We start from the raw sequence: 25,246 nt of genomic DNA, 5'->3' as shown, positions 1-25,246 counted from the left end.
TAAATAAAAACGTTGAAAAAAAAAATTAAAAAAAAGAAAAAATTACTTAATTTAGCCCAAATATTGGCTCTCCTTGCCCTCTACTGGTCAACTGTTAATACCTCTTCTTCTTATCTAATGTAATATCCTTAAAAACTTTCCTTTTGATATTTTTTGGATATTTTTAAGCCTCAACTCATTTTGTACTCTGCCAAAATTATTAAGGACTTGAAGGCCAGGAAAGCAAACAATTCACCTCTACTTCTAACTCAGATGATGGACAGTGCTACTTGGAATGCTATTTTGAGGATTCTGAGGCATTTTCAGATTTAAATAAGGAAGCACAGTATGACTCATTTGAAATGTTAGCTATGGGTAAAGGCAAGACACAGGAAACATTTCTGACAACTTCGGTCCAGGCCGTTCCTCATCCTCCTGCACCCAACATTTGTTCTGTACTCTTTTCAGTTTTCAAAACAGCTTCTTTAAAATTTGAGTTATGATCCTAGATTTCCTTACACACAGAAAAAGTAACTTAAAAAACGTATTTTTAGTAACTCTTCTCCATTTATTAGGCTTGTTTGTTTAAATATACTAGAGTGGATTTAGTTTCTGAGACAGTCTAATTCTCCAGTTTGCCTTCTTAAAATCTAGAGTATCTGTCAGGCTAAACCCCAAATACCTTTCTTGGATTTGACAGTGGCAAAATCACATTCTTTACTTCTACATAACCAATTAGTTTTTACCTAATTCAGAATTAATTTCAGACAAGTAATCCCTCTCTCTATTCCTCTAACTAATGAAACTAATGAAAGTTTCAGTGAAACTAATGTAAGTACCAATGAAAATAAAAAGAGACTTGCCATTGTCTTCACAAGACCCTCCTCCAAACCTAAGAGATTTCTTCCCCTCTCATTCACTATTTACAAAGCAGCCACGATTCTGACGTAATGTATGTAAAGCACATTAATACAAAGCCCTCTCATCTAAATTACAGATCTAATCAGGCCACTCCCCACTTAAAAGCCTCCTGATAATGTCCAAACTACTTTAGGTCTCAGTCTACTTTCTCTTTTCCTATGCCCTACAACGTGTAAGGGGCCACAAACTGAACTGCCAATAAGTAACATAAATTAGTGAAACGGGCCCATTTGTGTACTCTAACAATCAGAAATACTTTCATTTTTACCAGGTGTGCTAGCTCCCTTCTCTCAAAACTCAAGGCATCATGATTCTAACTTGCATTTTCCTGAACTGGTAAGATATATGCACAGAACAAAGATATGTATCTACTAAATGTGATACCACCTTCTAAATATGGTGCCATCATGCTACATACAAATGCCCTGAAGATTCAGTCTTGGGGAAATAAATGTATCGAACTGGCAAGTTAAGACATCATCTAAGGGGCTATTAATCAATTCCAGATGACTGCTGCCAAGCAGGAATACAGGCCTGTTCTTATATTTCAAAAAGAGGCTTATAATCTGGATTGCACTGGGCAATTTTCCAATTCTTAAAGTTTGGGACACATTTTTTGTCTAATAGTATACAAGGGTAAGTAAAACACAACTGCAGGTTAGGTTCTACCAACAGTCTTTTAGTTTTCAACTACTGCCTAACAGACATATTAGACAATGCAACTCTTCTCTAAATTAGTCATATACTTTCATATCATTCTACCTTTATTCATGCCACTCCTTTTGCCCTGAACGTCTTCTCTACCACTTCCAACTAATGAACTTTTACTCTCCCTTAAAATTCACATCAATTGGTACCTTCTCTGTAAAATATGCCTAATTTAGACTTCTCTCCAGACATCTTGCCCGTACTTTTAACGATGATCACACACTGTATTCATTTACTTAGCTCCCAAGTTAGATGGTGACTTCCATGAGGTAAAACCTTAGTCACAGTATACGCATATATTACATACTTATGTGAACATTTTCTCCCCTTCGTTTCCCCAACCTACCAGGCAGATCCATGTGGTTCCCAAGGGCCAAGACACACCCAGCAAAACTCTGCTTTACAGTTCTGGTTACGACACACCATGTGATTACAACCGCCATCCTTTTCAATTGTGACATGGCATTTGGGACATTCCTATGAAGAGAAACTATAAAGTTGGTGTCAATGCTACACTAGGTTGTATTACTATCACGAAGAGAAGCCAATTCTGGATTTGGTTTATTTTTAAATACCACATTTATTGTTATTAATACATGTAAAGCACTCAGAAAAGTGTGGAATACAGTAAGTACTACTGGAAATGAGCTATTATCATTATTACTGGCTTTGAAGATGTATTATACAAGAGGGGTGCCTGGGTGGCTCAGCTGGTTGGGCGTCTGACTCGGCTCAGGTCATGATCTCACAGTTTGTGAGTTCGAGCCCCGTGTCGGGCTTTGTGCTGACAGCTCGGAGCCTGGAGCCTACTTTGGATTCTGTGTCTTCCCCTCTCTCTGCCCCTCCTCTGCTCACGCTGTCTGTCTGTCTGTCTGTCTCTCTCTCTCTCACTCAAACATTAAAAAAAGTATTAAAAAAAAAAGGGATAAGGAGTATTTAAACAATGGAGGCCAACACACAATTTTATACCATTAGTACCCTGCTCTACCCAAAATGGTTAAAACATATTTTTACCTCCCAGAAAGCATTAGTAATGAAACAATAAGTCTTGTCACTTAAAACAGATGCCCACACCTTTGAGAAATGTATGGTTGAAATCAATATTTTTGTGCTCTCTAAAATTATGGTAAAGATAACTCATGTCACTTAAGAAAAACCTTTTCTGTGTTGTTAGGGAACAACTTTAATGTGTTCATTAAAGTCCCTGAATCTTTGAATATGCTCTATAAAACTAGTAGTTCAGAATAGGGCAGTTGTATTTTCACTAAGTGGTTCATTTAAACTATAGGCCTCTTTTTGCATCTAGAGAAATCCCCAAACCTTTAAACCTCCAAGATGCTTAAACCTCCAAGATGTTTAAAGTAGGGAGTATAGGCTTGAATATGTTTGGCTTTGTTTAGAGAGATTTTTGAGGAAGAATGACAATTAGTAATAACAAAATTATCTGCTTGATAATTTTGAGATAAAACTGGAGTTTTTTTCTCTTGAGTGATTTCAGAAGCTTTTATTATTGTTATTAGTTCCTTGAACAAATTTGCAGATTATTGGGGGACCTCGGTGTCTTGGGTGAGCGTCCGACTCTTCATTTCGGTTCAGGTCATGATCTCATGGTTCATGACTTTGAGCCCCATGTTAGGCTCCATACCGACAGTTTGGAGCCTGCTTGGGATTTTCTCACTCCCTGTCTCTCTACCTGTCTCTCTCTCGCTCTCTCTTTCAAAAATAAGTAAACTTAAAAAAAAAAATTGCACGGGGCGCCTGGGTGGCGCAGTCGGTTAAGCGTCCGACTTCAGCCAGGTCACGATCTCGCGGTCCGTGAGTTCGAGCCCCGCGTCAGGCTCTGGGCTGATGGCTCGGAGCCTGGAGCCTGTTTCCGATTCTGTGTCTCCCTCTCTCTCTGCCCCTCCCCCGTTCATGCTCTGTCTTTCTCTGTCCCAAAAATAAATAAATGTTGAAAAAAAAAATTAAAAAAAAAAATTGCAGATTATTAGTGGTATCGTAACATATTGAGAGCTTGGTTAATTGTGACCAAGAAATATAGAATGAAACATTTTATTTTATTTTTTTAAGAAATGTTTTGTTTTAATGTTTTTTATTTATTTTTGAGAGAGAGCGTAAATGGGAAAGGTGTGAAAGAAGGGATGTGTAGGGGGACAGAGGCTTGAATTCAGGAACTGTGAGATCATGACCTAAGCCAAAGTTGAATGCTCACCCAACTGAGCTACCCAGGCACCCCAGCTACAGATATTCTAGACCTGGAATTTGCTTCTTGAGAAAATGTGAAATATATTAATTGATTTCAAAGATTTGATTTAAAATGTATAATTAGAAGTTACCATATTGACCTATTTAAAATTACTATAGCTTATGGGCAGGGTAGTGTTATTTCACAAAGGTCAAATTGTGAATCACTATAAGGATTATCAGTAATATAATGGGTGATACTCCCCCCTTATGGGAGTTACAGGCATCAAACTAATGCAGGGAAATAGAACCTTTATATCTTATTCATGGTTTTATTAAAATTAATGTTTGATTCTGTGGATTTTCCAAAAGGAAAAAACCAGTAGACCTGCTGTAGGGTAATAACTTTAGCTCACTGGCAACCAAGAATATGACACAGACTTGGAAAAAGCCATGATCTCTGTAGCACAGTTGTAAATGGACCACAGTGAAAAGAATTTAAAACAAGGGTATTTGAGGGGTATTCGACTGGCTCAGTCAGTGGAGCATGAAACTCTTGATCTCTGGGTTGTGATTTCAAGCTCCCTATTGAGGGTAGAGTGTACTTAAAAATAACAACAACAAATAAATAAGTAAAACAAGTGTATTTGACAGAAGAAAGCTGGGAGACTCCGTAGCCCCAAAAAGAATTTATCAGTCTTACCAATCCCACTGACCTTATTCTTAAGGCCAAATTGCTTGGGTTTGAATCCTGACTCTACCATTGCTACCTGTGTGATCTCAGACTAGTGTTTTTATTATTTTTCTCTTCCTTAGTTATTCATCTGACAAAGGAAAATAGGAATAGGATCACTGTAACGATTATGAGTTAATGCATATAAAACAATGAGAGCAAACAGTATGTGGTATACAGGAGTACTCAATAATTATTTCTAGATGATACTGGAGAGTGTATTTACATGAACAAATGTTTTACCTCCTGTAAAACTAGTATTACTACGTGTATGGTTAAAAGTGCTTAATGTTTTAGTCCCCCATCCCCAGTAAAAAAAATCTTTTAATTGCATGATACATCTTTTTTTTAATCTTTTTTTTTTTTTAACATTTATTTATTTTTGAGAGACAGAGAGAGACAGAGCATGAGCAGGGGAGGGAGAAAGGGAGAGAGAAAGGGAGACACAAAATCCAAAGTAGGCTACAGGCTCTGAGTTGTCAGTACAGAGCCAGATGTGGGGCCTGAAGCCATGAACCACAAGATCATGACCTGAGACAAAGACCCTAAACAACTGAGCCACCCAGGGGCACCTAAACACTCCTTATTCTTCTAATTGTCCCGTGATTGAGTGATGGAAAGCTCTAATGCTGGTCAAACAACTCAGTATTCATTAAGCATCATCTAAGACAATACTAAAAATGAATAGCCCATGAATAACCCTATAATCAAGGGCAAGCCACTTCCAATATAGATAGGCTATAAGGCTGAATTAAATAAAGACTGGCTATTTATACAATTTCTACTAAGAGATTGCTGGGTACACAGCTGGGATTCAAATGTATGCTTATTACTTAGTGCTAAAAAAGAAGGGTGTTCAAAACAACTTCCATTTGCAAGACAAAACATCTGTCTAGGGTTAAAGAACTGGTCCATGGTCATAAAGACATGAACAATCTTGAAACTAGTATCCTGAAACTAATATCATGAGCAATAATGTACCTTAAAAATAAAAACAAAAAACCAAGGGATACCCATATTATCCCCAAAATCTCTATTTCTCAGGAGTCAAGTCTCTTAAATCATATTTTAGCAATTTAACATGTTAAAGATGTCAAACATGTTAAGTCCAGTGCAGCTACATAAAAAAAAAGTTATTAGTCAGTTACTCTCAATACTGCTTTAAAGAATGACTCCGTAAGGAGGGGCACCTGGCTGGCTCGTCAGTACAGCATGTGACTCTTGAACACAGCGTTTTGAGTTCAAGCTCCACATTTGGTGTAAAGATTACTTAAAAATAAAATCTTAAAAAGAAAGAAAAAAAAAAAACGACTCCTTAAAAGTTAAACCCTGGAATTTTTTTAAGGTTTATTTTATTTTTAGTAACCTCTAAACTCAACATGGGGCTTGAACTCACGACCCCAAGATCAAGAGTTGTGTGTTCTACTGACAGCCAGCCAAGCACACCAAACCCTGGGAGTTTTTAAAGGCAGAAATGTAAATTTGCCTAATAAAACCAAGCTAGGTGGAATAAACTCTATATACTAAAAGGCAGGTAATAACAATATAAAAAAGCATCATCAAACTCTCAGGTAGAAAAACTGTCAACTTCTTCTTCTATAGGAAACTGTGTCCTAATGGACAAAAATTTCCAAATAAGAGTACTATACTGCAGTATAGTGCTCAATAAAATAAACTCAAACACTAAAAATCGGCAATCATTCTGGAAAAACACAAACAACCAAAACCCAAATCCCCAAAACAACCAAAAAACCCCCAAATCTGAACTGAGGAAAAGGTAAAACAAGTTCCCATCCCTAATTAGGAAACTTACTTGTTTTGCTAATGCCAAGGCTCCTATGCTTATCACAGTTTCATTACCAAGAGTTTACTGAAGTGAAATACCAACCTTTGTGTTGGCTGCAATCCAGTTAGAGGTCTCACTGTCATCATCACACTTTTTAATCCATTTCTTTAACCACTGTTTGAAAACAACAACTGTTAGGGTACAACAAAAGACTTAAGAGAAAGGATAGCAAATTACTTCAATATTTAAATATAGTCAAGCTTACATTTAAAAGGCAAAGGACAAGATTATCACTGGATTTAATTCCTCTTAAACCAAGGGACTCTGGTAGTTCTCATATCCAGTGTATATAAAATCAACCAAAGGAGGATTTTCTCTGGCTGAAGCCAAGTGAGGAACCTAGAGCTTGATGAGAAGCCCGGCTCCAAGATGTATTATTCCCCTTCGTAAATTACAAAATCTGCTCAGGGAGGTGCCTTAACCACTGTTAATCCTGATAATTATCAGGAGCTGACTTATTTGTAAGGAATGCTTTATGAATACTTGTGACGATCATTTGAAATAAAAAGGAAAAAAATACAATTTTCTATCTACAAATGGATAACAAAGTTGTGGGCCCCAGTTTTCAGTCATCAAGTCTTAGAACTGCTCTATTGTATTATTTAAAAAATGAAAATGCCAGACAAACTCACCTTACATTTAACAGGATCGTGCCAATTTTCTCCACAGTTAAAGCTGTTAAGTGATAGAAGAGTTAAAAGAATTAAGTCCTACCTACTGTAAGTCAGTACACAAACAAACCCATTTCATGCTTTATAGTTCCTCAGTGGTTTCACTGTTTTTAAAGACTAGCAAATACAAGAGCATGAGGCAAGTTCATATTATTCTACAGATTATTTAGAATTTAGCATTAGAACAGCATGTATTGTGGTGTGTGCGAGAAATGAAGAAATGATTATAGCCGTGAAGACATGCTATGATGACAACTTCCTAAGAAAGGACTCTCTAGCCACCAAACTATTAAGACAAAAAATTGAGTTTAGCGAGATCTGTATTTTTCTGATAGTTTTGAAAATGTATAGTTCCATGCTGTAAACATTCTTCAATTGAAACCAAACAAATAATTTTCACTAATTTAAACTTAAATTTCAACCAATGCTTCATCAGTATATATTAAATCTCTTACTTAACACCCCCAATGAAGAATTATATAATTTAATCCTAATGCACAGTGAGCAAACAGGTCACATCTTTGCATGACACAAACAAATGAACCTCAGTCTTGTAGAGAGAAAGTTTACCAAGCAAGGTGTAAAACAAGAGTGTGGCTAAACACTCTCTAAGAACACATCAATTGTTCATGCCTTTCTGTTTTCTAGGCAAATGTGGTGTATACATTTGCTAAAATAAAGTATAAATTAAGAATAAATTCAAATGCTTATAAACCTCCCCCCCCAGCTGAATGGCTGATTTTTTCCAGGAATGCCAAAAATCCTTTGTAAATGAGAGGAACAAAGTGCTATCAATTTAAATGAAGTCAAATATAATGGTTACTTCTGGAAAAGAAGATGGCGAATGGGATGGAGAAGGGAACAAAGGAGTGTCAAATGAATCTGTCATTCATTTGACAGATTTCTTAACAAAAACAAAATACTTTGCTTAAAACTGGGTTAGTAGCTACTAAGTATTCACTGCTGTTATTCTCTATATTTTGGTCTGTATACAAGATACTTCATACTAAAAATATGTTTCAAAATACATATGAAATCAGACTCCACGTCTTATTTATAGGGTAAATTCTACATTAGAATGTATATTTAATTTTTTTACCAAAATAGCATGTATTTCACACATATTTAATCTCTGTGAGGTTACCTGCTCTTTTTGGAAATATTTAGTATTAACGACATATAAGTCTAACTCTATAGTTGCTTGTAGAGAAAAAAAAAAAGAATGGTATAGAATACCAATATAATGTCTATCTGCTAGCTCTTAGAGCTACTTGGTTTGATGGGTTTCTTGTTCCTAAAAGATCCAGCAAGGAAATGGAAAATTATCTTAACTTTCTAACATGAATATGCTGTATTGGAAATTCTCTGTTAAGTCAAATCTAGAATTCAAAGACCAAAAGAGCATGCTATACACTCCAAGAACCAAGGTTACCAGGAAAGGTGGGGCCAGAGAAGCCACAGGAAAACTTTTGGTGAAAACGCACATGTAATCAAACATGTTTTATCTTTCCAAATTTATCAAGGCGTATTTTCTTTCTAGAAGTAAGATTTAACTTGTCAGAGTAAAGGAAAAATAATCCTGTTTATTTTATTTCCTAAGAGATAACTAGAAAACAGAGCAAGAGCCATAAAGAAACCAAATATACCCTGACAAAATAAATAGTCCATCAGAAATGAGACGAACTAAGTTCTTACCCCAGATCTACAAGTTTGCTCATATACTAGTTCCAGCAGAGCACACAAGAAAATGTGATTATAGCTGCTTCTTTTCCCATAAGAAAAAAGAGCAACTAGGAAAGAAAAAATTACTGAAGATGCGACCTTTTAATCTAATTCTTATTTAAAAGAAATATACACTATCTTAAATCAACATCACCCACCTCCCTCCCTGAGGTAAAAAAAAAAAAAAAAAAATTCTATTATTTTTCTACCAAGAATAAACAGAACAGCTATGTGTACTATTTCAATTTAGTAAATCACTTGCTTACCAAAACTGGCGCCCACATTTGCAGCGAACAGGTTTAGCATCAGGATATTGGACTTTAACAACATGGTGGCAATCTGGGGCAGGACACCACTTCAACAGTCGATTGCACTGAAACCCAAGTTAGAAAATAAAAAACGATGGCAAATTAAATCACGATTTGTGATTTCCTAGCACAACAAGCAATTATTTACAATGCTTCCCTAGTGTGGGGGCCAAAGACAGGGATGATGACAGAAGCATATAAAAGCCTGCCTCCAATATTTAGTAGTCTTCTACAGTAATGCTCTCAGATGCACAGTTTTTCCAAGATCTCTCAGAGACTTGGTTTTATAAAATATGCATAAAATATGGTTCTATCATCAAAATCCTACCCACAAACTTTAAAATAATTACCCATTTGGGGCACCTGGGTGGCTCAGTCGGTTGAGCGTCTGACTTCAGCTCAGGTCATGATCTCACAGTTCCTGAGTTCAAGCCCTGCATCAAGCTTTGTGCTGACAGCTCAGAGCCTAGAGCCTGCTTCGGATTCTCTGTCTCCTCCTCTCTCTGCCCCTCCCCTGCTCATGCTCTGTCTCTGCCTCTCAATAATAAATAAACGTTAAAAAAATTTTTTTTTAAATAATTACCCATTTTATTAAGAAACATTGATTTGTTTATGGTTCTACTTCAGGGTAATTTTCAAAGATGTAAGGAAACAAGATGAACTCCTACTCAGGGAAGGAGGGAAGGTATTTAAAGATTTTATTATTTTTTTAAGTAATCTCTACATCCAACATGGGGACTCGAACTCACAACCCCAAGATCAAGAGTTGCATACGCTTGCATGACTGAGCCAGCCAGGGGCCTCTCCCCCTTTTTACTTATTATTTTTTTTAAGTAATCTCCATGCCCTTCATGGGGTTCAAACTCACAACCCCGAGATCAAGAGTCGCATGCTCTATTGACAGGACCAGCAAAGTGCCCCAGGGAAGGTGTTCAGATGCTACAGAATATATATGTAATTTCTTTCTTTGACCATAAAAAAAGTCTTCTAAGAACAAAAGTCAGTTCCTAAACCATGGTAAAGATTGCATTTTAGTTCTTAAAAAAAAAAAAAAAGTAAAACCTTTGGGTATTTTTTTTTATCAGGAAACAAAACAGGGTTCAAGTAACACTCTACACCGGAATTCAAGTTTACTATTTAAAAAATGTTATTCCTAAAATATGCTGTTTTCTAGAAGATCTGACCTTCAGTTTAATCCCTAAGTGAAATAAATATTACTATGTAGAACTAAAATACCAATTTACACTGATGATCTCATACAGAGGCTGGCAAACGTCTTCCATAAAGAGCCGGAGAGTAAAGATTTTTGTCTGGGAGGGTCAAAAAGGGCCTCTATGCAACTACTCTATCTGCCACTGTGGCACTAAAGGAGTCATAGAACAAATGGGCTCATCCAAATAAATATTTACCAAAACAGGCAGGCCATAGTTTGCTGACCTGTTTCTGATAAAAGAAAGACATTTGATAAAAACAAGTAACTATAGCTCTCTTTATTAAAGTTTACTGGTAACAGGAGCTAAAACAAGCAGAGATATAGCAAGGTTAAACTGCCAGACATGATTAAACAAGTCATCATTAACAGTCAGCTACAATTTTTTGCTAGGGATAAAGGAAGAATACTGTAAAAATAATTTGATCACCACAGCTCTAGATCTATGAAGAGACACCCACTTATTGGTCTGTCACACTCCTTTGAGAATACGGGTTAGGTATGCTTCATTAATGAAGTCCATAATCTAAATTTATGGTAAAGGTCTTTCTTACTATCAAGAGAATTTCATACAAGAAAAAATATTTTATTAATAAATAATTCCGCTTATTTAAAAAGGTAACCTGAAGAGAAATCACTTACCTCTACAAAGCTATTTGTTATTAAATGTTGATACTTTAATTTAACTTTCGAATCTGTGATCAGGCGCCTGAGAAGAAGAATAAAAATAGTTTATTAGGATGTTTTCAGCCAAGAGTATTTTTCCACATTTACAAAATAAAATTTCAATGCTGCAGCTCTAAAAACTACCCTAAACTGAATATACTCAAATGCATATAGACTATCAACAAATGTAACTGTAGAAATCAAGACAACAATCTCCAAGTTTCTGTAGTTTTATTTTGGTAGACCCCCGATTCCCATGTTTCCTATACACGAAAGTCCATTTTTACCCACTTTATTACAGTCTGATGACAGAGTAACTATTGCCAACTTTAGGCCCTTTTCAGAGTATTCTTACTCTGATATCTTGCCTTAGGACAGCAATTCTCAGCCAGCTTCCTTCAGACCCCTCCCAAAAATCAGTGTGTGAAATAAGAGATGCTGACAGGAATGTTAAGAAATGGATCCAGGTTTTGCTATATATAAATTTAAGGGCCTTCTTCTGAGATCTGTTAGTAATTTACCAGAAATGTTTACTGACTGCAACGTGGCTTCCATTATGCACCTAGAACACTTTATATATTCGTAACAATTTCTAGAACTCATAGTAACCCATCCTGAAACTTAAGTTTTATTAGTCTTAATGGTAAACATTCCCGTGTTTAAAGAAAATAGTTAAAACAGAAAGAGTTAACCACTGACAAAACCAGTAAAAACTATCAAAACACAAACACAGTCTAACCTCATTAAGTATTTTAAACAAACAAAAAGGTTTTGTATAATCTGGCCCCATCAAATTCTTGAGCTTCTATGGCACTGCTTGCCTTCCACAAGACCCCACCCTGTACTGTTCCTCTTTCAGCGTACTCCTGTCACATCTGTATTCTTTCAACAGAATTTGGTGAGTATTGGAACAGAATTCTGGTGAGTATTGCCCTTCTTCAGGGGCTTTTGCATACAGCTACCTCTCTTTAAAAGGAAAGAAGAATATCGTGGTGGGCTCTGAATTGGAACAGCCTAGCTTTGACTACTGTTTTACAACTTACTAGCTATGAAATGAGGGTAAGCTCTTTGACCTCTCCATTTCTGTTTACTCATCTGTGAAATGGATAGCAGAAATGAGGAGTTGTGAACTAGAACAGTGCCTGGCAAATAGTAAACACTCAATAAATATTAGATGCTATATTATTATTATTTTTTAACTCAGCTAAGAAATATTGCCTCACAGAAAAAGGAGGCTTTTTCTGACAATTACCCACACCAGTTCCCTCTCAGCTCTCATGGCACCTAACACATATCCCCTTAATAAAATCTGCCATAATTTTTATTAAAAAGTTATCTGTATAATGTGTTTAATATCTGCCTTTATGCTCTCTTAACCCTAACCAAATAATAAACTCCATAAAAGGATCCCTTGTGTCTAGTACACTGCTTGGCCTACAGTAAGTGTTCAAGAAATTTTTTTCTAAGTTTATTTTAAGAGAGAGAGAGAGATATAAAGTACGAGTGAGGGAGAGGCAGAGAGAGAGGGAGAGAGAATCCCAAGCAGGCTCTGCACCATCAGCGCACAGCCCGACATGGGGCTTGAACTCACAAACCAAGAGATCATGACCTGAGCCAAAACCGAGTTAGACGCTTAAGCGATTGAGCCACCCAGGTACCCCAATAAGTATTTTCTAAATGAGTAAACCTCCACATTTCAGAGATGCTAGAACTGAGGTCTAAAAATACTTAGTGTATTTGGTGATTCCTCAAAAGGCTAAACACAGAATTACCAAAGGACCCAGCAATTCTATTCCTAGGTATCCAAGAAAATTAAAAATGGGTGTTCAAATAAAAAACTTGCACACAAATCTCCAAATAAAAACACAAATGTTTTGAGGCACCTGGGTGGCTCAGTCAGTTGAGTGTCAAACTCTTGATTTCAGCTCAGGTCACAATCCCACACTCAGTGTGGACCCTGACTGAGATTCTGTTTCTCTCCCTCTGCCCCTTTACCCTATTTGCACATGCACTCTCTCTATCTCAAATTAAAAAACAAAAAAACAAATGTTTCCACAAAAAATGGAAATAACCCGAATGTCCAAGAACTGATGAATGAAGAAACAAAATATGGAATATCCATACAATGGAATACTATTTAGCCATAAAAAGGAATCAAGTACTAACACATTCTCCAACATGGGTGACATGGATGAACCTTGAAAACATTATGTTAAGTGCAAGAAGCCAGAAACAAAAGATCATATGCATTATGACATTTAAATGAAATCTCCAGAATAAGCAAATCCGTACAGACAGAAAACAGATATGTGATTGTCAGGTTCTAAGGGAAGGAGGGAATGAGGAGTGACTGTTTAATGAATATGGGAATTCTTTTAGGGGTGATGAAAATGTTCTAGAATTAGATAGTGATGATGGTTGCATGACATTATGAAAAGTATACTTTATTACTATTTAATGTTTATATTTATTTTTTGAGAAAGACAGAGAGACAGACAGACAGACAGACAGACAGACACACACACACACACACACACACACACACACACACACACACACACACACACACAATCTGAAGCAGGCTTCAGGTTCCGAGCTGTCAGCACAGACCCCAACGCAGGGCTCGAACTCTCCCAACCACGAGGTCATGACCTGAGTCTGACACTTAACTGCCTAAGTCACCCAAATGCTCCCTCTTTTTTTTAATGTTTACTAAATTGTATACTTTAAATAGTTAAAATGGTAAATATGTTATGTGAAATTTACATCAATTAAAAAAAAATAAGAATGAGATCCAAAGTCAGATGCCCTGATTTACCATTTTTAATTTCTATTATACCACAATGCTTCTCTGATGTGACAAACCCCAACAATTTTTTTTTTTTTTTAAGTTTATTAATTTAGGGGGGAGCAGAGAGAGAGGGAGAGAGAGAGAATCCCAAGCAGGCTCTGATCTCAAGAACTGTGAGATCAGGTCCTGAGCCAAAATCAAGAGTTAGGATGCTTAGCGGACTGAGCCACCTGGGCACCCCCAGTGATTTCTTATAACTGATCTAGCTTACCTGGTTAGAACAAAGGTCAGCCATAGTTACTAGGGCAAGGTTATTAGTTAGGTCTGTTATTAGGTTATAGTTTATCTTGTGATAAAGAAAAGTAAGAAAGTGATCTTGAGAAAGCACTCTCAAGATGACAAGCATTATCCTGGCTATTAATAAGCTAACTCTCTTGGCAAAGACCTACTGCCATCACTTACGTTGGAAATAGTTATTATGCCAACTCTCATGGTGGAAGGCAACTCTTTATGAAGGTAAACATAATGACTTCTACTGATAGCCTATTATACATTCTAAGCACAGTGTCAGATGCATTTAAGTACCCTTAAGTTTTGGGATAATTCTGTTTTTACAAAAGAGATAAGTGGACAGCTATCCACAAGAATTTTTTTTCTTTTTTAGTGTGCCAAGTAGTAAACCATGCCTTCTGCTTATATAGCACGATGAGTAAATGAACATTATGCTTCAATTCAGGATTAGTAATAAAATATTTTTCTATAATATGGGTTTTTTCTCCTGACAGATATCCCAATTATAGACAAGTATAAAGAAGGAAATAAAAATCACCTGTAACTCTATCACTCAAGAGGAATAACCACTTGACATTTTAATAATCTGGACTTTGGGGCGCCTGGGTGGCACAGTCGGTTGAGCGTCCGACTTCAGCCAGGTCACGATCTCGCGGTCCGTGAGTTCGAGCCCCGCGTCAGGCTCTGGGCTGATGGCTCAGAGCCTGGAGCCTGTTTCCAATTCTGTGTCTCCCTCTCTCTCTGCCCCTCCCCCGTTCATGCTCTGTCTCTCTCTGTCCCAAAAATAAATAAACGTTGAAAAAAAAATTAAAAAAAAAAAAAAATAATCTGGACTTTTTACTCTTTTTTTGGTAAATGTATGATATGTAATTTTAAACAGAATGTACTACATATAATAATTTTATACCTTTGCTTCTTCACTAAGATTATTATAGGCATTTTCCAAAACATTAAAATAATCCACAAATCATTTTTTTTATAAAAACTTGAAGTTAGGTACTCCCCCCACATTAAAAATAAATATAAGATTTACTATAGGGGCGCCTGGGTGGCGCAGTCGGTTAAGCGTCCGACTTCAACCAGGTCACGATCTCACAGTCCGCGAGTTCGAGCCCCGCGTCGGGCTCTGGGCTGATGGCTCGGAGCCTGGAGCCTGTTTCCGATTCTGTGTCTCCCTCTCTCTCTGCCCCTCCCCCGTTCATGCTCTGTCTCTCTCTGTCCCCAAAATAAATAAACGTTCAAAAAAAAAGATTTACTATAATCTCTGGCTCATCTCTTCCTCTTATACTCCAGTATCTGACTTTACCTTTAAAATACATTTAAAATCCAACTATTTCTCATTACTTCCTCTGCTCCCATTGTGGATCAAACTACCATCATCTCTCACCCAGACTGCTACAAGAGTCTCCCAATTTCCCTGCTCCTACTTAGTCTCTTTTTCATGCCAACAGTAGGAACAACCCTCTCTGACCACATCACTCCTCTGCTCAGAATCCTCTCATGGCTCTATCTCAGAATAAAAGCCAACGATCTTATAATGATCTATAAAGCCCTACACAATCAGCCTCATGCACCCGTTCCACACTCTTCTGTGCCTCCTTTCAATCTATTAAGTTTACATTTACAGTTCAAAAATATTTTCAAAAGTTTAAATAATAATCAGTAATTTACTGTCTATATACTTTGCCTTTTGAACTACCAAAATTTGATAACTTATTTCATTTTGCATTTCAATGAGACTAGGAAATTATTTCAGTACGAACTTGAGCTCTGATCCCTTAAGCATGTATTTTAAAATAGATAGTATTCTATAGCTTTTGTATGAAATTTCCTACTTTAGAATACTAAAATGCTTTTCTCTTTCACTGTAGGGAGATAATGGGAGGCATTAAATTTATTCAATTATGAGACACACAACTCTAAAGCCATGTTATCAAAGCATTTTCCATAATGTCTCTGTGGACTATCTTAAAAACAGATACAACTTTGGGGTTAAAAAAAGATTTAAGTAGCAATAATTATAAATGAGGGAAAATGATGAGTTAGATGCCATTAAAATGGAAACTTTGTTCACCAAAAATCATTGAGAGAAAAGAGAAGCTACACATAAGGGAAAGTAGGTGTAATACATATATATCTAACAACAGACCCATATCAGAATATTTAAAGAATTCTTACAAAGGAACAAACAAAGTAACAAAATTTGAGGTTACTTGAATGGGCACATTAAAAAAAAAAAAAAAAAAAAGATATACAAATACTTTGGAAAACTACCTGGAAGTTACATATTAAAGTTAAAACCTTACTCCTGAGTATATACTCAAGAGAAATCAGTGCAGGTGCACCTAGGTGGCTCAGTCGGTTGAGCATCCAACTCTGGGTTTCAGCTCAGGTCATGATCTCACAATTTTGTGAGTTCAAGCAAGCCCCACACTGGGCTCCATGCTGATGGCACAGAGCCTGCTTGGGATTCGGTCTCTCTCCCTTCCTCTCTGCCCCTCTCCTGCTCACACTGTCTGTCTCTCTCAAAATAAATAAATTAATTTAAAAAATCAGTGCATGTTCACCAAAACACACATGTAAGAATATTCTTTGTAACCTTTTCACAACAGTCAAAACCAAGCAAACAAACCAAAAAACTCCAAATGTCTATCATCATCCTAAGAATGAAATTACTATCTATCTTTAGTAATAACAAAAAAAAACAAACAAACCTAAAAATATATAGATATGTTGAATACATATCTGAAAGACATTATGTTAAATGAAACAGATACACACTCACAAGAACAATACATGCTACATGATCCCATTTAAAAGAGGCTCAAGGGGCACCTAGGTGGCTCAGTAGGTTAAACATCCAACTTTGGCACAGGTCACGATCTCATGGCTTGTGCGCTGGAGCCCCTCGTCAGGCTCTGTGCTGACAACTCAGAGCCTGGAGCCTGCTTAAGATTCCGTGTCTCCCTCTCTCTCTGCCTCTCTCCCCTCCCCCTCCCCCACTCACACTCTGTCTCTCTCTCTCTCTCTCTTTCAAAAATAAATTAAACATTAAAAAAATTTTTTTAAAGAGGCTCAAGAACAGGAAAAACTAACTGATGGTCACAAAAATCATGACCGGGAACAAGGCTGAGATAGATACTGTCTGGTAAGGGGCACAAGAATGAACATTCTGGGTACCTCTATCTTGTTTGGGTAGTTAATAAAACACACATACTTTTAAAGTTAATGTACTTTACATATTTTAGTCAATATACTTTAGAACTTACTAAAGTAAAATAGAAAGCAACATATAGCAAACTCAGCCTACTGTACTTTTCCTCTGTAAAAGATGAGATGCTTATTGTACTAAGATTAACACATATCATTGTTTAGTTTTTCTCCTTCCTCAGGCAGTTCAAACTGTATGACTTCACTTAAGGGTCTAGACAGGTTCACAACTGTATCTGTGACCTTTAAGAAACTATTAGAATATAAAAATTAACCATCTGACTTTGATGTCTGGATATTCTTCCCAGAGAAGCATAACTTAGAGGATTACATTTACTTCTTTCTGGATCCATTCAACTACTTGGTTTTAAGTAATATTTACATAGCTGTAATATTAGAAAAGTACTGGTTTATTTTCTGAATAAGCTTGTTGGCAAAATATGAAAGAATCTGTCTCAGAAAAGAAAAAATAACTATAAAGTTGGCAATATAAAGTAATTACATGTCTAACAGAAATTAGGAGGTGAAAGAGATAAAGGTGAAAGTGCAGAGGCATCAATTTCCTAACCTTATGTAATATGGAGTTAAGATCTAGTGCTTACAGTTGATGGAACAGGAAATAATTGCAAAACAGCATTTAAATTATACTATCTAATTTAAAACAACTCATTTCCCAAAAGAAAACTTTCTGCCCTTTTCAGACAGATGGGAAATTAGCCAATAGAGGTAGGCATTATCTATACCGTGATCCTAAAATTCATTTTTAAAAAAATCTTATGTATCAGTTAAAGCTTAAAGTAAAAGCATTTGGCATAATTTTGCTAGAAGTGAATAGCAATGAGTTCCTGTCACAACCTCTGCTTGTCTGTTTCTAAAACCTCCATATATGAAAATAAATCATAAAATTTTTTTAGTGATATCTTAGGATGTTGAATTAGAACATCACATTCCAGATGTGTGTTGGCACTATTAATTATTACTCAAGATGAGACTAAATAGTATTACTTAAAGGTTTTGTTTTTTTTTTAAGTTTATTTATTTTGAGAGAAAGTGTGCATGCGAGTAGGGGAAGGGGAGAGAGAGAGAGAGAGAGAGAGAGAGAGAGAGAGAGAGCGCGCGCATGCGAATCCCAAGCAGCTGCCTAGAGTCTGAACTGGGCCAAAATCAAGAGTCGGATGCTTACTTGACTGAGCCACCCAGGTGCCCCTACTTGAAGGTATTTAAAGACTTAATAGATACAAGTTTACCTTTACCACCCCTAAGATGAATAGAGAAACTGCACACAGAAAAGAAACTTAGGCCCTAAACAACTATATTAAAAAACAACAACAACAAAAAAAACCCCACAAGTGCTAAGATGAATAGAAACAGATGAGTATTTATTTGGTCTCAAGTGGTAAATAATTTAGAGAAGTAACTTACATTAATCTCATGAAAACATCAAGGACAAATCCTGGGACAAAGAAAAATTCTCAGAGTATACTGTTACCCTCCTGACTGTGGAAGTATAACTATATGAGGCCATTGTATAACAGAGACCCACTTAGCCAAACAGCCTTGATGGTATCCTATCTATCACAAATCCATGACTAAAGGCTAAAATGATGACACGTGCTTATAAGTGCAAGAGAGAAATATACACCTCCAGTTACGGATTCAAAGATACATGCCTATTATATACACACTGCTGTGGAATAAAAAATTGAATCTACTAAGTAACTAGTTTTAATTATTAATTTAAGATCACCTCCTGAATGGAAACAAGCATTTAGTGAACACAAATAGTGGACCTGGAATCATACAGTTTATAGTCTAAGAAAGAATATAGATAGGAACATAGGCAATTACAAAAATGTATATTAAGGAAAATATGGGGGAGTTAAGGAACATGTAGGATACTTGCCCAAACCAAAATGCAAATCAGTAAGCTGAGACCTGAAGGAGACTAAGAGGATGAACGGATTAACAGAACTAAAGAGCAAAACAGTAAAGAGTACTACATATCAGTCAAGAGACATTAGAGAAAAACTAAAAGTCAAACTAAACCAAATGCAAATAAAATGCACAGTACTTTCAAGACGCCAAGTTCCACACCACTAGAAAAGAGAATGTGAGAAAAGGCAAGGCAAAGATGAAGCTGCACAGGTAACCAATACAGAATGGAAATAACGAATTGAAAAGCGATGATATAGTATAAGAGAATCACTGAGGAACCAGTCACAGATTCCCAGCTAAGAGAAGATGATAGCCTGTATCAGGTCAATGTCAGTAGGAACTGAGGGAAATTGATGGATTTAAGACTAACTGCGATGTAGGAATGAATTTGGTGTAAGGAACATTCTAGGAAATGTGGAAGAAAAATGAATCAGGGATATGATCAGGATTCTAATTTAGGCAAGTCTTTTACATCTAGTGGTACCATTCTTTGATACTAAGCAGCCAGAAGAATGAGTTTGGTGGCGGTGGCGGTGGCGGTGGTAGGGGAGTTGGAGAAGGTAAAGCCTGAGGAATATACATATGAACATGCCTGATAGGTAGTGGAATATGTGCGTCCTCAAAAGATAGAGCTGACCTGGACATATAAATCTGGGAATTTCCAATGTATGGCCAAGGAGAGTGTATAAAGCATGAAGAAATCCAGAAACCCGAAGAGCAATATTTTAGAAGAGGCAGAAAAAGATGATTTTGCCAAGTCAATTAGAGTAGATGTGGAGTAGGCCTAGGTTGGTAGCCTTAGGAGCTGGTGCTGGAGTAAAGGGGATTTTACTGGAAATGAGTACAACAGGAAAATGAGAGGCTATGGCAGTATGCTGATGTATGCTTAAGTTCTCAAACTACACTAGGAGAGCTTGTTCAGATTGCGGGGGGCCCCATCCCCAGAGGTTCTGATCCCCAGAGATAAGTCTGGATCTGGGCCTGAGAATGTGAATTTTTAGCAAGTTCCTAGGTGATGCTGATGCTGCTGGTTGGGGGGATTACACTATGAGAACCACAGGGTCAGGGTATAGAATAACAGACTATACGTAGAGACACTGAAATCACACTGATGACAGCAAACTTTGGGAGAAAGACAGTGAGTAAGTTGTGAATACTATGAATAATTAAGTGGGTGCGACCAAGAAGTCAAGCAAATAAAAGTAGAAAGGACTACAACATAGCTGAGTAACACAAGACTCAAGGTCTATATGGATTTTAAACTGAAGTAGAGACCAATCTGAATATAACATCTGAAGCTAAGGGGGACAATAACTTCACTTCCTGACCATGAGGCACACATGGGGGGTGTGGGGGGAGAGGCGGAATGCTAGCTTCAACTTGAGAAGTTTATTTATTTTTTTTTAATTTTTTTTTTTCAACGTTTATTTATTTTTGGGACAGAGAGAGACAGAGCGTGAACGGGGGAGGGGCAGAGAGAGAGGGAGACACAGAATCAGAAACAGGCTCCAGGCTCTGAGCCATCAGCCCAGAGCCCGACGCGGGGCTCGAACTCACGGACCGCGAGATCGTGAACTGGCTGAAGTCGGACGCTTAACCGACTGCGCCACCCAGGCGCCCCTCAACTTGAGAAGTTTATATGAGAATGTGTCTTCAAGAAAGAATCCAGTTTCAGGTTCAATTCAAGTTCCAAATGAGATGAATTCAGATTAAACTATTTTTTTAACCTATCAAATTGGAAATTTAAAAATGATAATACCATGACTGTGAAGGATTCTATTTCTTTCATACTAAGAGAAAAATTATTAAGCATATTTCATTTATTATTTAAGATTAAACACTTAAACACATTCTCTCATTTAATTAAAATAATCTTAAATTCTACAATATTTATTTCTAAGAAAGAAAATGGAATTATATACCAACAGTATACAACTGTATAAGGTGAACAATAAAAATCCCTCTTCCTAATCCCCAAACCCCTAGCTGATATCGCTATTAACATGCTCTTCTAAGTATTCTCCAAGCTGTCCTTTTTTTATAGTTTATTTTGAGAGGGGAAGGACAAAGAGATAGGGAGAGAATCCCAAACAGGCTTTATGTTATCAGTAGCCCGACGCAGGAATTTGTTGCTGAATTCCCTTAAGCTAAAGACACAGCAAATCTTAAAAAGTAGCAAATAGGGAACAATATGATTAACAGCTGACTTATTAGAAACAATGGAGGCAAGAAGGCAGTACAATGACATATTCAAAATGATACTATTGCATGAAAAGGCAAAGAGTATATATACATTTGTAGAAATTGCCAAATTGCATTACAAAAAGGTTGCAACAGTTTACATTCTCTACTGTAGTATACTCTCACTCACATTACACATTACCAAATTCTTTAATCCTTACCAATCCAAAATGTAAAAACAAAAACCACAACTTTTTAAAACTAGGGCACCAAATTTTGATTTACATTTATGTAACTAGGCATGATGATAGCTATTATTTATTAGCATTAAAATTTCTTTCATTGTGAACTGTTTTCCATAGGATTATCATCTTCTTGATTTATAAAAGCCCTTGTGATATTAGCCACATTGTTTTATGTGTTGAAAATATTTATTCCATTCCCCTCTAAAAAAAAATGTCACAAAATTTCATAAATTAATGGTCACATCTCCCTGCCCAAATGCCTCCCCACTCTAAACCATCCTTCACTATACTAAAATTGTATTTCTTTTTTTTTTTTCCCCTAAGTTTATTTATTTTTAGTAACCTCTATACCCAACCTGGGCCTCGAACTCACCCCCCATTCCAACTGAGCCAGCCAGGTGCTTCCTCAATACATTTCTAAAAATGTAAATCTTGTTATCAGAGTCTTAACAATCTTCTATGACAAAACTCATCAACTGTCAAGGTCTTTTATCCTCGTCTCTAACAATCTACTACTCTCTAGCCACCACAGAATACTTAATAGAGAAGTTCATGAACTATTTTTTAAAATACTGGTATTTTTTCTTTAACCCCCATTACCCTCCACTCCCTCAATCCACATTTTTACCCCATTTATATTACTTCTTAAGTCTTCCTAATCTCTTCAGGTGGAATAATTTGCTTCTAACTGTACTTTATACATGCCTTTATATATAAAACTTAAACTCTGCATTTTATCACTATGATCCTACTGGCCAAAGGAAATGCACCTAAAAAAAATGTTTTAAGTTATTTATTTGAGACAGGGAGCAAGCGAGCAGGGGAGAGGCAGAGAGAGAGACAATCCCAAGCAGGCTCCATGCACAGGGGTCTGTTGTGGGGCTCGATCTCACAACCATGAGATCATGATCTGAGCCAAAAACCAAGAGTCAGATGGACGCTTAACCAACTAAGCCACCCAGGTGATCCGGGAAGGAAATGTATCTTAATGCTCCCAGTAAATGTTTGTGGAAGAGGTAAGAGATACAGTGCCCTATACTGATGAAATGTATCGCTGAAGCTGATGTATTGATGAAAAATTACAAATCAGAAAGTATCAGGGGACAAGATAAAGACAACTGGAAGGATGGTGATACCTCAAGATGATATATAACTGATTTTTGCTAGCTTAAAACAGTAAAGTAAAAATTCAATTCAAGATAGAGGCAGTATTAACACAGAGCTGACAACAAGCAACAGTACATATGTTTTAGTAAACCAAAGTAGGTTGAGGTTAATAAAGTAGAACCAGTAAGCTTTATAAACTGCTGGCTAAGTCAATTTAAGGCTTTATTAGACAGGTTGAGAAATTTGCTCATTAAAGTCCATGGCTGCTTTTACTTTTATTACCTTCAAATCCCAAAGTTTAAACACAAACCTACCTTTCTACATAGGCAATTATCCACTACTAACTACACAATTTTTTGCAAGACAGTTCAGGCCCTCAATCTGTTTATCTTCCTAAAGTGAAGTCAATTAAGTAGCCTCAGGCTATGTAATAACACAGACTCAGGATTCTACCCCAGGTTCAGGACTAAAAACTATACTTGTTTCTTTAAGTGTATTTCTCCCTTCAAAAAGAGAACCTTTCACAAGAAGAGTTAGCCAACAACCTCCAAATGCAGCACCTTTGGGAGCAGTGTTCCAAATGAGGCCACATTCTCCCTGGGTAGCTCCCAGTGAATGACAGAGCCTGGAAGGGGACCGGGGCTCAGTCATTTCTGCTTCCTGAAGTGTTCATGTATGGGCAATCTATGTGGTAGAATTCCCCACAGGGCTGCTACAGACTCTCACACCTGCCCCACAGTCTGAGTCTCTTCCTACCAAATCCTTCTTCCTTTTCTCTTTTAATAAGTGTCATACCAACATTAAAGTGTGTCCACTCCTGTTCCTCTTTAACCTGCACAAATACTATATCGCAACAAATCCCCTTCCCTGTTACCTCCATCTTGGCAGAGGACCTCAATGGACATATCCTATTTTCCAACTCCAAGGTTTACTGAAATGCAGCTATCACATATTGCCTAGTATTTTGCCATATATTTACAAGAATAGTGTCTGGGCATTTACCCAAGTTAGAAATGAGCTTTTCTACTACGAAGGAATGTGGATTAGAAAGTCTCTTCAGACTAAAAATTTCACCTCCTTTGAGGTTTGAGCAAAAAAATGATTTGGTTTAACCAACTAACCAATATTCAACATGCAATATCTATCAGAAATACTTACATAACTGTGTTGTCATCCACTAAGATATCACAACCATGAGCAGGGCACGAAATAGTCTGAAAAAGATTGAAATTTAAACTATGTCTTCATTCAACAAAAATATTTACTGAATGCTTACCATCGCCAGGCACTAGGTTGAGAATACCTTAACATTCATAGGATCTTAATTGTTCCCTTTCCATTAAAGGAAATGTATGTGTGTATTTATCACCATAATGTAACTAGAACTGCTGACCTGAATAATTGGTTTTTCAATATAAAACTTGAAAGGCACAAGCAAGAGACCTGACAAAATTGCTCAACAAGTTCAGCCTGACATATACACATATTAATGCCGCGGAGAAAACATACCTGGACTGTACCTTTAAATGGATTGCCACATTATAAATAGGAAAAAAAAGCCTCAATTATCTTTTATCTCAATATAGAAAGTAGTTCCTCATGCAATTCATAATCCAGAATGCTTCACCTGTTCATATCTGTGCAAGAGTCTAAACACTGTAGAAAATTCAACAAAAAATGAAAATCAAATTGACATCTTTACCTGTCCCATGCCTTCCTCCATTATTTTGGTAGTTAAATATTCGCTCCAGCACTGCATACAAAACTTATGTCCACATTCAAGGCCAGTGAAATACTGCAACAAAAATAATACATGCACTTTTAAAAGATATTGCCAGAAAAATCACTATACATAGTGACCCAATAAGGCTCTATTAGGTCACATTTCTCATACTGGCTAAAATTTTCCATTTGACAAGACTAGATGGACTCCTAAAATAAACTTGGTGGTAAAATCTAGACACGCAAATACATTTAACACAAAATAATTAATGAGAAATGCATCTATAGTCGATAATTGTAATTTTTAGGAAAGGCAGACAAGTTTGTACTAAATATAATATATCATGTACCAATAAGCATATGAAAACATGCTCAAAATCCACAGCCATCAGACACTACTTAACACCCACTAAAACAGCTGTATTCAAGAAGACACATAATAACAAGTGTTGGCAAGGATGTGGAGAAATCAGAATCTTCATACACTGCTGGTGAGAATGTAAAATGGTGCAGGAACTTTGGAAAACACTGTGACAGTTTCTCAAATAATTAAACACAGAGTTACTCATGACCCAGCAATTCCACCCCTAGGTATATAGCCAGAAGAACTGAAAACATAGCTCCACACAAAACTTGTATACAAATATTCAGAGCAGGATTTTCACAGTAGCCCCAAGTTGACACAACCCTAATGTCCATCAATTGCCGAATGGATAAACAAAATGTGGAATATCCATTTGAAAGAATATTATCCAAGCATAAAAAGGACTGAAGTGCTGATATATAGTATAATGCACATGAGACTGAAAACATGCT

The 25,246-nt window shown here is 36.7% G+C and overlaps 1 protein-coding gene across 1 annotated transcript in view; it reads right to left on the bottom strand.

The window, feature by feature from the left end:
* Positions 1 to 25,246, bottom strand: part of ARIH1 (ariadne RBR E3 ubiquitin protein ligase 1) — a 126,332-nt gene that overhangs the window by 18,972 nt on the left and 82,114 nt on the right. Inside the window, exons 4-10 of the mRNA XM_025919083.2 lie at positions 24,411 to 24,503; positions 23,867 to 23,922; positions 10,925 to 10,991; positions 9,031 to 9,137; positions 7,004 to 7,046; positions 6,414 to 6,485; positions 1,955 to 2,085 (exon numbers count right to left, since the gene is read on the bottom strand). Of these exons, the coding sequence (XP_025774868.1) occupies positions 1,955 to 2,085; positions 6,414 to 6,485; positions 7,004 to 7,046; positions 9,031 to 9,137; positions 10,925 to 10,991; positions 23,867 to 23,922; positions 24,411 to 24,503 (569 nt within the window). The remainder of the gene's footprint in view (positions 1 to 1,954; positions 2,086 to 6,413; positions 6,486 to 7,003; positions 7,047 to 9,030; positions 9,138 to 10,924; positions 10,992 to 23,866; positions 23,923 to 24,410; positions 24,504 to 25,246) is intronic.

This window comes from Puma concolor, chromosome B3, assembly GCF_028749965.1.
Source record: "Puma concolor isolate L17-30 chromosome B3, mPumCon1.1.hap2, whole genome shotgun sequence".
NCBI lineage: Eukaryota > Metazoa > Chordata > Mammalia > Carnivora > Felidae > Puma > Puma concolor.
Note: the sequence above shows the minus strand (reverse complement) of the source record. Positions and strands in the feature narration are given on the sequence as shown.